Genomic DNA, 13,710 nt, shown 5'->3' with positions numbered 1-13,710 from the left:
AAAAAGTTTGAGAACTTCTTGTCTAGGTAGTCTTTGCGAACATCTGCCCACATTAAAAGCTTGCCTGAGCTATCAGCTGTTGTCCAGTGCAACTCTTAAGGCATTATGGAGTGAGGTTTACAAATACTACTGCGCCTTCACACTAGCTGGCTTTCATTGTTACATTGCTGGTGCAGTCTGCATGCCAAACACATCATGATTTGATTTCTAAGCTTCTAGAAATGTCACTCAGTCAAATGTAACTGTGGAGGAAGTCACACAGAGGCATATGTATAGTCAGGAAAGAAGCAGATACAACTATTATGCAGGCAGATGCAAATGGAATGCAGCAACAGGAAATAATAGCTTTTGTAAAGTAATGAGAACAGCATCCCCGTAAACACAAGACAAGAATCAAATTCCATGGACAAAATAGTAGTTTTCCTTGCATACGTTAGGACGAGATTTGGATTTCACAATTGGCTTGAGCACAAAGCATGTGGCTTTAAGGAGCTGTTTTAAAGGTTAGTTGCATGTTTGGATATTTAAAGATAAGTTAAACATTTAATTTTAGTTTAAAAAAAAATAAAAGGATGTGTCTGGGCTCTGCGTTATATATATATTTTCTAACTTTGGCAGGGGTCGGAGCCAATTATTTCCACTCACCACAGTTTGGTAGGGTACTCTAACTACTAGACCACCAGAGTCACATGTGTTAATCACTGCCATTACGAATAGAAATATCCAACCATCCATCCATTTTCTACTGCTTATTCCCTTTTGGGGTCGCGGGGGGCGCTGGCACCTCTCTCAGCTACAATCGGGCGGAAGGCAGGGTACACCCTGGACAAGTCGCCAGCTCATTGCAGACGAATAGAAATACTTCAAACAAAATGTATCTGAGGTTAGTGTGTCTGGTAAGGCGACTATACGTTTGATATTGATTTTCACACAAAGCAATCTGTCATGTATTTACATTTCACAAGCTATATGTGTGCTTCATAATTGTTTCTCACATCAAGGGGAGTTTAAAAAAAAAACCTGATGACCAGTCTAACCCTGTAACCTGCCCTCTTCCTGGTTGGATATAATGTACTGTAAACCAGTGGTCCCCAACCACCAGGCCGCGGCCCGGTACCGAGCCGTGGCCCGATTGGTACCGGGTCGCAGAAGAATTTTTTATTCATTTTTATTTAAAAAAAATATTTTTATTTTTTATTAAATCAACATAAAAAACACAATATACACGTACAATTAGTGCACTGACCACAAAAACCTCCCTTTTTCATGACAAAGAAAAAAAAGAAAAGACCACTACAAATGAGCAATATTTTGCACTGTTTTACAATTTAATAAATTAGAAACTGATGACATAGAGCTGTATTTTACTTCTTTATCTCTTTTTTTCCAACCAAAACTGCTTTGCTCTGATTACGGGGCACTTGAATTAAAAAAAAATTCACGGGGGGTACATCACTGAAAAAAGGTTGAGAAGCACTGCGATAGAACACCTTTGGGATGAATTAGAATGGAGACTTAGAGCCAGGCCTGGTGTGTGACCTCACCAATGCGCTTTTGGAAGAATGGCGGAAAACTCCTATAAACACACTCTGCAACCTTGTGGACAGCCTTCCCGGAAGAGTTGAAGCTGTAATAGCTGCAAAAGGTGGACTGACATCATATTGAACCCTATTGGTTAGGAATGGGATGGCACTTCAAGTTCATATGTGAGTCAAGGCAGGTGGCCACATACTTTTGGAACATAGTGTACGTAAAACCAATAAATATCCTGCATGTGTAAACAAAAAGATCAATATATGCATGTTTTTTCTGCATCTAGTATTTCTGCTTTTAGAGGTGGAAGTGCAAAACAATGTTACAAACTGCCTGTGAATATCCGCATTCATCCAGGTTTATCCAGCCCATTGACTGGATGTCACCGCGACAAGAGGAAAAACGCCTTCTAACACAATAGTCCAGTTCAATGCCTTTAAATTTGGCAAAACACTTCTCCACTGCGGGCTTCACGGTGGAAGAGGGGTTAGTGCGTCTGCCTCACAATACGAAGGTCCTGCAGTCCTTGGTTCAATCCCAGGCTCGGGATCTTTCTGTGTGGAGTTTGCATGTTCTCCCCCGTGAATGCGTCGGTTCCCTCCGGGTACTCCGTCTTCCTCCCACTTCCAAACACATGCACATGGGGATAGGTTGATTGGCAACACTAAATTGGCCCGAGTGTGTGAATGTGAGTGTGAATGTTGTCTGTCTATCTGTGTTGGCCCTGCGATGAGGTGGCGACTTGTCCAGGGTGTACGCCACCTTCCGCCCGATTGTAGCTGAGATAGGCGCCAGCGCCCCCCGCGACCCCAGAAGGGAATAAGCGGTAGAAAATGGCTGGATGGACTTCTCCACTGCATGAAACTAATTAGCATTTCATGTAAAAAAAAAAAAAAAAGTAACAAAAGACGGAAAATTGATAGTCTCACGAATTGAAAAGGGAATGTAGCAAATTCTGAACTAACAGCGAGGTGAACTCATCTTCAGTCGTCATTTCCTCATAGCGCTTCATGGAATGCAACGACTAAAGGGATGCAACATTATGAAATTTTCATATGACTTTTACTGTTTTTTTATTTTTTATTATTAAATCAACATAAAAAAAACAGAAGTTACAGTTAGTGCACCAACCCAAAAACCCTCCCTTCCCATTCACACTCATTCACACAAAAGGGTTGTTTCCTTCTGTTATTAATATTCTGGTTCCTACAATATAAATCAATGCAGTCTGCAAGGGATACTTTCCGTGACGCACAGGCTGGCCCAATAATGGTACTAACTTTTAACCGTTAATTTGACTCATTTTCATTAATTACAAGTTTCTATGTAACTGTTTTTAATTGTATTTTAGTTTCTTTTTTGTTCAAGAAAATTTTGTTTTTAAAAAAAAAAAAAGATTATCTTCACCAAACCAGGTTGTTGTCAATGAAATTAGATTCTTTTAAGGTTTCTTAAAACCAGGTCCATTCCAGATCATGTCCAGGTCAGGCACAGCAACACACGCCTTCATTTATGTACACTCAAATTAGGGAACAAAACAACTGATTGCATATAATGGTAGGCTAAACAGCTATAAGGTATGATGCAATCAATGCTCATGTTAATTAGTAGCAAATTGGAACTTAAAATGTTTGCTGAACATCTATAAGCTATGATGCAATAGCTGCCAATGTTAATTACCAGGCCGTAATTTAGAATGTTTGCTGAAAAATTATAAGGATGATGCAATGGCCACTTATTAATTAATAATAAGGAAGGTTGTGACATCACAGATGCAATAAATCAATATCCATACATCCATTTCCTACCGCTTGTCCCTTTTGGGGTCGCTTTGTAGCCTATTACAGCTGTATTCGGTCGGAAGCCAATACACCCTGGACAAGTCGCCACCTCATCGCAGAGCCAATAATTCAATATACTACACATATTGCAGGGTTCGGTGAAAGCCCCCCAAAAAATGCTTTATATATATTTTAGAGAAAAGCAAAACCTTAGTGAGTAGTGCCTTGTTTAAATTCTGCACAATGAAGTTTTATACAGAGAGTTTTCTAGAAACATTTCCTAGATAATTATATTGGCTATGAAATGAAAAGATTGAAGCGCAATGAGTAAGACTTCACCCAGAATGCAGTGGAGTACAAATTTGGCTGCCATGAACCCATAATGCATAGCTGCGACTAAGGCTGGGCGATATATTGATTTACTCGATATACCGCGGGTTTGTCTCTGTGCAATATAGAAAATGACTACATCGTGATATTCAAGTATACATTCTCACGCAGTTGCTTTTAGCTGCTGGCATTACACTACATGTGTTTCCCACTCTTTGTTGTCTCTCCTTCTCACAGACAGATAAGGCACCTTCTATACGTCACATATGCTTTGTTCTGATTAGGAGGTAGTTGAATTTAAAAAAATGTTCACGGGGGGTACATCACTGAATAAAGGTTGAGAATCACTGGTGTAGCCTACAAATATTGGGGTCTCTTCTTAAACAATTTTAATTACGTAAGCGAGTAATCCGCTATGAGTAATCGTTATTATACCAAATTCCAAAGTGTGAATAATCTGAATTATAAAATAATAACTTGAAAGCCCTACTATTTTTAGCATGATTTCCAAATAAAAAATGTTAAAATGGGCCCTGCGTGCTGTGACTTTCAGTATGCAGCCCTTGGTGGAAAAGTTTAGACACACCCGGTGAGGGTAAAGAGATCATATTTTAATAGGGAAAAAAAACAAAAGATCTTTAAAATATTGAAGTTTAAATGATGGTTAGGGTGAAGGTATAGTTTTGGTAAATAAACTGGTAAATAATAATGTGGCATTATTAGTGCCACAAGGGTTAACATGGAAGGTGATGTCCATCCATCCATCCATCCTCAGTTGGTGGTAGATAATGAATGCACCCCAGATAACCAATTTAAAGTAAATATATTTGGATGAAATTGTGAAAACCGTCGGTAAATATGAAAGTATAAGTATGATAACTGGGATATATATAGAAGAAAATAATTAAGAATGGGTTTATTAGGATCTCTATCTACACTCCATTTCAAAGGGTGGCGGTAATGCGCAACGGAAGTTACATCCCAATTGCCAATAATAATAAAACAAAAAACAGAAGAAGAAGACGCGCGGATGCCGGCGGGAAGAGGAGCGTCACGTGACAGCAGCGTCGTAACCGCTAAGCTTCCGGTGGAGCTGCAAAAGCTGGGGAAGTTAAGCGCTTTCTTCTTATTTAGCAGCGATAATAACGTTCTATAAGGTGAGTCTTGTCTTCTTACATATACGTATTTCTTAGGATACTGAAAATGACTCGTAGCGGACACTCAAATACTACAGGAGAGAAGAGTCGTCACCAGTTAGCTCATATTAGCATTGTCGTTAGCGTGCTAGTATTTGTAAACAATGCGGCATCCTGCTGCTAAACGCCAAATAATGGCGAATTGCATGTTTAATGTGTAACAATTTTCCGACATGACATGTCCTAGTTGTCACTTTCCGCCTGCTTCGTTTACTCGAGCTACAGTCAGAAATGTTATTTTGGTTAGCAAGACGACCAACAATGGCCATGTGACACAGTCATGTTTGTATGCATGTCTGGTTGTTTGTGTGTCATTTTTACAAACCAACATATTGAGACTAATAATCGTGTGCAACCTTTTTGTACAGGATGCCAGGCAAAATGTGTCACGGTTTTAAACCAGGAGACCTTGTGTTCGCCAAGATGAAGGGCTTTCCTCACTGGCCTGCCAGGGTAACACACCAATTCACCAAACTGGGAATCACTTTATGTTCATGTTTTCCTCTCATTCCCGCTACAGGTCTGTAAGTCAGATGATGCACACAAAAAGCGTGTTCCTGTCTTCTTTTTTGGGACTCATCAGATGTACGTGTGCACTACATAGTGACACCAAATCTTGTATGCAGTATGGTCAATTAAATGAACTGTTGTTGTGTTTTCCAGAGGTCACATCCCCCAAGAAAACATAGTCCCGTTTTCTGGTAACAAGTTAAAGTATGGCAGTGGCGTCCGCATCAAAGGCTTCACTGAGGGGATGTGGGAGATTCAGAACACTCCAGGAGTCGGAAGTAAATCAAAAGTCAGTGTGTCTCTTAATATTCACCAAGCTTTTTGCACACAATATTCCTTTATTAAACAGAATATAGTAACCTGAATCTGAAAACTTTTGACACACAAAACAATTTTATCAGATTGCCAGTTCCAAATTACGGTAATTTTGCAGTTATTAAAAAGCCAATTGGGACCCCCGTCCCGTGTCTGCGGATTAAGCCTGTTAGCTCATGCAAAGACATACATGTTAAATTGAACCCTAGCTAAATATAAAGTGGTTGTTGTGCATGCTCACTATTCACATGGCAAAAGTTTGTGGGATTTGTATGTGTCTGGCATGATGGGAACAGTGGCGGTAACTTTTTACTAATAGTTTTGCACCAATTTTGAAAGTTTGGACAGTTTTTGCATTTTTACCAACCAGACCTCAACCATAAATACAGCTCTGTTCGTTGATACCACAAGCTGTCTGGCATGAGGTACTAACTTATTTAAAAAAACAAAAACAATTTACAATTATCTATAATCACTAGCAAGAGAAGCTAATTGCACAAGATTCAAAGGTGTTGACTACCTATGGTCGGAATGAGCAGAATACGCCCAGGATCCACAAACGTAAAGCAGGAGTTCACGGAAGAGAGCCCAGAACCATCCAACTAAATTAGATTATAGTCATTTTCATTTACACAAGGAAAGAACACTCAAACGTTCAAGGAAAGCTAACTCAAAAGTTCAAGGAGAGCTATATAAGTAGTAAGGATTTGGACAACAAAAACTGATTAACAGCATGATGACATGAAAAAACTAACAAATCACGTTAGGAATTAAATTGGAAAAAAATGTGTGGGTTGGAAGAAAAATGTTTTAAACATGCAAAATAATAAAGGATCCGATCCCATATCAAAAATAATGTGCAGGTCTGATAATTTGGAGAAGAACTCATGATTAAACAATATAATTGTGACTGGGCTACACATTACACACATGCTGTTTGCCATTTGAGTGATACCAGGAAGAGAACAAAACAATGTTGCTTCAACAGAGAAACAGATGGCCAACTTTCTGAAATCTACAGGTAGATGTAAATGTCAACAACATTGATATGTACATTCCTGTCCGGCAGAATTAACATTTCACAAACCAACAAAAACGAGGAAAAAGCATGCTGAGGGTGAGGATCACTCCTGTGGCTAGGAGGGTTTCCAGTCTTACAGCATGCTTGCAGCACAGATGCTAGACTTCCAGTTACCTTTGTGATGCGTTTTTTAAATTAATGCGCCGCCTATGCTCAAGTTGATAAAAATGCATAAACATTAAGTGTTGTTATAAATTTGCCTGTTACTACATTCCATATATACTTAGATCATGCAGAAAAAAACCCTAATGGAGGTGTTTGGGTGTTTTTTTAAGGGCTTTACAGGCGGAACTGCACGGCTTCCATAGGCTCCATTGTAAGCAAACTTAAACGCATTTATTTATTATTTAGAATGCAAAAAAAAAACAACAACATCCTTTGTCATGTCTTTCATAATGATTGTGAACAATAGGCAGAATTCCCAAAAAAGTGCAGTTCCCCTTCAACTTTTGGCTACAAGACTGTCAGCTGCATGTTTGAGACCACTTGTCTACATGAATGAGCATCTGTTAAACACTGACATCGCTACAGAAACACAGGACTTAAGGAAGCAATACACAATTCCAAATAACTTTGATTGCCAACTCTAAAGATTACATCAAGTCAAACGGAGAACCAGAAGAAGCGAATTAGTTGTTGTCGAAGACCTCAGGGCCACAGAGAAATTTTGAAAATGACATATTTTTGACTTCAAGTCAGGAAATAAAAGCTACAACTCCCCAACTTGATGTTAGCTAAACTCTACAAAAACAGATCAGGTTCAATATTAAGCAACAATGTACTCTTATTTCATTACTCATAAAATATTTTGATTTTATTTTTATCAGTATTTTAACACGTTCTTTCCTTTTCAGAGATTTGTGTTAACTGCATAAATAATAATAATAGTAATGGATTAGATTTATATCGCGCTTTTCTATTGTTAGATACTCAAAGCGCTCACAGTGAAGTGGGAACCCATCATTCATTCACGCCTGGTGGTGGTAAGCTACATTAGTAGCCACAGCTGCCCTGGGGTAGACTGACGGAAGCGTGGCTGCCAGTTTGCGCCTACGGCCCCTCCGACCACCACCAATCATTCATTCATCATTCATTCACCAGTGTGAGCGGCACCGGGGGCAAAGGGTGAAGTGTCCTGCCCGAGGACACAACGGCAGCAATTTGGATGTCCATAGGTGGGAAGCGAACCTGCAACCCTCAGGTTTTTGGCACGGCCGCTCTACCCACTACGCCATGCCGTGTCAAGGGTCTCAAGTTCAGGCAGCTCTTTGCCTATTTTGTATGTTGTCTAATTTCAGTAAGTCTTTTAAGTATTTTAAAGAAATACATTTGATATGGAGCAAGTCAAGTGCTCCTTGTTTATTATTTTGACCAGTCACTCTCCAGCAGTGGCAGACAGTAATCAGTAACTTAGTTCACTGTATTTCAAAAGTAACTATGTTACATTACAAGTGACTTCATTAGTTACATGTTTGTAGCTGTTCCTCTGCCGTGGGTACCCTTGACACTGACAGTCTCGCACTGGACTTGTTTGAACAATTTTTTATTTTCGTTTACACACAGCGACAGTGCACTGCTCTGCGACTTTTCAGTCTCTCCAGCTTCTTTCGAGTGTGTGTCTCTCCAGCGTGTGCGTGTTTGTCATCTGCTCTCTTTTTCCCCCTCATGGCCTCGGACGCTGCTGATAAAGGCGACAGGTGATTAGACAACCCTTCCCAGCTGGGCAATCTACTCACCTGCCAGCTGGGCTTTGAAGCCGAGCAACACACACTCCCTTCCCGCAGGAGGCGCGCCGACCACTACCCCTTCCCCAATGTTGTTGCCAGCACAAAGTGTACACCAAACCTTAATACGCTTATCTTGAGCTGACAAAAAGTCAAAATCATACAATATACTTAATAACATGTTAACAGTAATATTATTACTGCTTGTGGATGAAAACATGTCTTGTGTGCAAGACAATAACAATCACAACCAAAATTTTGTGTTCCTGAAAACCTGGTGATCTAATAGATGATAATCCAATGCGGGAACTCGTAGGTATACTGCCCTCTTTCCAGTTAATTACAACTTTTCTTTGTGATTTGTGTTCTCAGATTACAGCCAAGGCAATGTCAAAAAACACTCTTGCAAAATCAGCTGCTGCTTCTAAAACAACCTCTGCTGCCAGAAGTACACCTTCCAAACGTACCTTCACAAGTCGTACTAGCACTAAAGCAACTTCAAGTGGTAGAACTTCACGTGCAAATTTAAATGTGGATGCTAAGAGCACTGCTGTGAAACCAGAGTGTGATGTTGAAACTTCACCTTCGGAAGCTACTTCAAAGATTGAAAGTCTGCCTGCTGCTAGCACAGTGGAACTGATGGCGTGCGCAGCAGAATGTGTCCCAGCTCAAATGAGTCTTCGTATTAGCACTTCAAAGAACCACCAAGAAGCCACCTTGAGCAAAGCTGAAGATGTTCCAAGAAGATCTTCATCCAGATCAGCTGCACAAACACCAACCCATGATCTTCCCCAAGAGGCTTCTAGTCCAAAAGGTGCCGCTTCTGCAGAGGGGAGGAGACGAGGAAGGTCAAGAAAACCCTCTAAAGAGAAAATCGTTGTGGAACAGGTTGGAAGAGCTAGGAATGTTCTCTACTGCTATGTCTACTCATAATTGTATTGATTTAGTTTTAACTCTTGTCTCCTGTGTGGCTCTGTCAGGGTGCAGACAACCAGACAAGCGGTGTGCCTATGAGTGAAGGGCATGATGCAAGCATGGAGGACCTTAACTCGTGCATGGTCAAATGTAAAAAGAGTCGCAGTTCTAGTGGCCCTGCAACCAGACTCACAGACACTGCAAACGAGCCCGTGAGCACTTTAATCAAAAGGGCAGGGAGGACAAAACTTCCAAGAAAATCTTGGTCCCCTTCAACTGCACAATTGCCAGCAGAAGTCATTCACATTCCCCAGAAAACTTCCAAACCAAATGATGGTGCCGCTGCAGTGGGGCGGAGACGAGGGAGAAGTAAAGCCTTCGTCGTGGAGAAGAGCCAGGTAGTCAAAACATCAATATTTGTTTCACATGTTTTATCCCTCCATAAATATCATTCACCAATCCCAGAAACCTTTGGGTTTGGTTTCATTGTCTCCTTCTTTGCATGTTGTCTATCAGAACACTGACGTACCACTCATCTCTCAAATCGACCCCTTGTGCGAAACACACAACCACATATCCCAGACTGCTACCACACTGACTCCCAGTAGCATCTGCATTGATGCACAGGAGGAGACTGAGCAAGAGCAGAAAAATAAGCAACTACACAAGATGCCAGTGGAGGAGCAGGCGATGGACCTGAGGGAGAAGACATGGCCAGAGAAGGAGAAGCAGCAAATGCAAGAGGCAGAGGAGTCAACGGATAGAAGGGGAGCTAACAGGAAGAAAACAAAAGAGCCGCTGGAAGAGGAAAAGAAGCAACTAGTTGAAATGCCAGAGGAGAACCAGCAGCTCGAGGAGAAATCAAAGATGATAACCGAGGAGCCAATAACGGAAAAAGAAGTTGAGCGGAGGAGAAATGAGGACGAGGAGATGGAGAAGAAGAAAGCATTAGAGGAGGAAAGTAAGCAACCAGACAAGATGCCAGAGGAGGAGCAGAAGGAGATAGAGGAGAGCACACAACTAGGAGAGGAGAACCAGAAGAAGCTAGTGAAGGAGTCTCCAATGAGCAGTTTAGTAAAAAGGTTTACGCAGGAGGAAGAAGAGGAGAAGCAACCAGACAAATTGCCAGATGAGGAGCAGAGGGAGACGCAAGAGAAGATGCAAATAGGAGAGGAGAAACAAAATTATTTGGAAGAAGAGTCACTAATGAGCAGTGTAGTAAAGAGGTTGACACAGGAGGAGGATCAACCCAACAAGATGCCAGATGAGGAGCAGAGGGAGACTCAGGAGAAGATGCGAATAGGAGGGAAGAAACAAAAGGAGCTTGAGAAAGAGTCACCAGTGAGGAGTTTAGTAAAGAGCAATACTCAAGAACAAGAGGAGAAGAAAAAGCCACCAGGCAAGATACCAGGGGAAGAGCAGGAGAAAATGTGGCAAGGAGAGGAGAACCAGAAAGAGTTGGAGGAGAAGTCACCAATGAGCACAAAAACAAAGAAGAAAATAGAGGAGCAGCAGAAGGACCTTATAGAGAAGATTCAGCCGGGGGAGGAGAAGCAGCTGCTTGAAAATGCCGAAGAGTTAACAGGGAAAAGAGGAGCTAAAAGAAAGAGAAAAAAAGAGGAGATTGAGTCGGGAGAAGAGAAGATACCTCAAGGAGAGGCGAACCGGCGGCTCGAGGAAAAGATGGTGCCTGAAGAGAAGTCAATAACGAGAAGAGGAGCTGAGAGGAAGAAAAATGAGGATAAGGAGACTGAGAAGAAAAAAACGTCAGAAGGGGAAAGGAATCAACCAGAAAAGATCCCAGAGGAGAAGACACAACTACTAGAGGAGAAGCAAAATACGCTGGAGGAGGAGTCATCAATGAGCAAGGGAGTAAAAAAGAAGACAGATGAGAAACAGAAGAACCAACTAGAGGAGAAACATAAAGACCTGGAGACAAAGTCAACGACAAGTAAAGGAGTTAAAAGGAAGAGAAAAGAGGAGGAAAGAAAGCAAGGAGAGGAGGAACAGAAGAAACAAGGAGAGGAGTCAACAGTAAGCAAAGGGGCTGAGGGAAAGAGAAAGGACAAAACGAAGGACTTACAAGAGCCAAAGAAGCAAGTACAGGAGGAACAGAAGGTGCTGGCAGAGGATTCGACGAGAAGACGAGTTGAGAGGAAGAGAAAAGAGGAGATCCAGCAGGAAGGAAGTCTTGTAGCAAAGGCAGAGGAGGCGATAACCGCTGAGAAGCAAAGCAGGAGGAAAAGTGAGGAGGGTGGCAGCAAGAAAAGGAGGAAAGAACAGGAGGCAGCAGAAGAGAAGAAAAAGAGGAGAAAGGAAAAGGCAACAGAGGACAGGAGAGAAGCCAGAAGGAAGTCCAGGAAAGATAAGGACACAAGGGAAAGAGGAAGGACAACTGATGCGGAGAAAGATGGAGCAAAGAAAGGGCATGTGGATGAGGAGGTAAGTCTTTTTCTTCAGTGGATGTGCAATGATGTCATGACCTTAAAATGGTGTCTCTTCTAGCGACAGCAGCGTCTGGCTGCCAAGAGGGAGAGCTTGCTTAAATCTTTACGAGGTCTGATAAAGGAAAGCTCCCCCAAGAGCATCACGTGAGACCAACACCACACATGCTTTCACTATGGCACAGGAGCAGCAATGACACTTCTACTTCCTGTCTTCACAGGAAGTCCAGAACCAAGACGACGGCCAGAAGTCACAAAATGCTCAAAGAGTCCAGCATGAGGAAGAAAGGTTTGAAAGTCAGAGGAAGCCAACCACTTGTGAAGGAAGCAAAGAAAAACCAAGAAGCAACACAGTCAAAGAAGTCGGCCACCCAAAGCGATGACAGCAAAGTTAAAGAAAAGACACAGGCAGACGAGAAGAAGTTGATTGGAAAAATTGTGAAAGCAACGACAAAGGTTCAAGTAAAGACGATGTTGGGCGGAGCTACGCTACAAGAGGAGCAGAGGAAGAAGATGCTGAAGGCCGACGACACCAAGCTGCAAAGAAGCTCAAAGGAGTCCAGGAAACCTGAGCGACTAACGACAAATGACAAGAGTGCAAGGAACGGCGGCGGTGACCAGGAAGGGAAGAGCAAACTGCGTGATGATGCGAAGAACAACCTCGAAGAAATTAAAAAGGGGGACAAGATGGCCACCAGTGAAAAGGATGGCAATGCAGCGTCAAAACTTGCCAAGCAGCACAGTGGCGGGAGAAGCCATAAACAAACCACACACGTCGCCATGCAGAGTGGCGTGTCAAGCGGGGATGCGGCAGAGGATAGTCAGCAGCAGAAAAACAACTCCAACTTGACACTAATTGATTCAACTCTGCACAGAATCCATGGAGACATACGCATTTCTCTCAAGGGTGACAATCCAGTAAGATGCGCTATCTCTCTCACTCACTCTTGCAGACACACACACACACACACACTGATTACATTTGTCCCATCAGGACGTCAGCAAGTGTCTGGCAGCGTTGGATCAGCTCAGTGGCATCTATGTGACATCTCAACACGTCCAGAGACACAGCGAGCTTGTGTCCACTCTGAGGAAGGTATGTACACACTCTACTTATATAACCTAGATGCGCTGGGCCGCAACGCTCAGCCCAGTTTGTCCTTTTTTGCCGCTTCGCCTGCAGATGCGCTTTTACCGCGCCAACCTGGACATCATGGACAAGGCAGCCATGCTGTACAACCGCTTTAAAAATGCCTTCCTCCTTGGCGAGGACCAGGAGGTGGTCAGCGCCACTTTCTTGCGCTCGCTGCTGGAGGAAAAGGAGCGTGAGAAGGCAGTGTGCTGTGATGAGGGGGCTGGGCTTGAACAGAAGCCGGTGGGGGGCGAGGAAGAGGAGGTCCAGAAAAAGGAGACACTTTCAGGTTTCTTATTATAATTTTGATGTCAGAATGAACAGTGACATTGTTGTCGCTGTCACTAATAGTGACTTATCTCTTTTGCAGTGGACTGAACCAACAACCGTCTTTTCCTCTTTGACTGACACCTCAGCTCAGGGACCGACATCTTTTCGTAGTTTTGTACAGTGAGATTTTATTCTTGATTTTACTTGAATGCGTTTTTATTCGGTTGTTTTTTGTTTCTTCTTATAATAGACATGGGTTGTGATAACTGATGACTGCGTGTCACTGTTTCCTTCCACAGAACTAAGTCAGTCTTCAGCAAATAAATAAAAAGCTTTGATGGACACCTGACTTGCATGTAATGACTTTTATTCACATTATAGACTTTTTTTTTTTTTTTATTTTAATTTATTTCAAATTTTGGGATAAGTAAAAATCTTTTTATTTAACGTTTTGGAACTGAACGAGAGGGAGGGGGAAA

The 13,710-nt window shown here is 42.1% G+C and overlaps 1 protein-coding gene across 2 annotated transcripts; it reads left to right on the top strand.

Moving 5' to 3' along the window:
• Nucleotides 1-4,643: 4,643 nt before the first annotated feature.
• LOC133560464 (trichohyalin-like) lies at nt 4,644-13,580 on the top strand. Of its 2 annotated transcripts, none has more exons than XM_061913004.1 (12): nt 4,644-4,801; nt 5,209-5,293; nt 5,361-5,425; nt 5,504-5,639; nt 8,843-9,358; nt 9,451-9,783; nt 9,902-11,827; nt 11,897-11,976; nt 12,051-12,747; nt 12,824-12,925; nt 13,013-13,250; nt 13,332-13,580. In XM_061913004.1, exons 2-12 carry the CDS (start codon nt 5,210-5,212, stop codon nt 13,337-13,339), a joined length of 4,185 nt encoding a protein of 1,394 aa, XP_061768988.1. In that variant the 5' UTR covers nt 4,644-4,801; nt 5,209; the 3' UTR covers nt 13,340-13,580. The 2 variants fall into 2 exon arrangements, with proteins under 2 accessions (XP_061768988.1, XP_061768987.1); XM_061913003.1 differs by having other exon boundaries at nt 11,891-11,976.
• The last annotated feature ends 130 nt before the right edge of the window (nt 13,581-13,710 follow it).

Source organism: Nerophis ophidion, linkage group LG10 (genome assembly GCF_033978795.1).
Source record: "Nerophis ophidion isolate RoL-2023_Sa linkage group LG10, RoL_Noph_v1.0, whole genome shotgun sequence".
NCBI lineage: Eukaryota > Metazoa > Chordata > Actinopteri > Syngnathiformes > Syngnathidae > Nerophis > Nerophis ophidion.
This window is presented reverse-complemented; position numbering and strand designations above follow the sequence as displayed.

What these genes read in the sequence shown, in the direction of transcription:
- LOC133560464 (XM_061913003.1), top strand. Translation starts at nt 5,210, where the DNA reads ATGCCAGGCAAAATGTGTCACGGTTTTAAACCAGGAGACCTTGTGTTC. An exon ending in AGCTCCCCCAAGAGCATCAC is followed by an intron (nt 11,977 to 12,050) that starts GTGAGACCAACA and finishes CTGTCTTCACAG; the next exon opens with GAAGTCCAGAACCAAGACGA. An exon ending in CTCTCAAGGGTGACAATCCA is followed by an intron (nt 12,748 to 12,823) that starts GTAAGATGCGCT and finishes TTGTCCCATCAG; the next exon opens with GACGTCAGCAAGTGTCTGGC.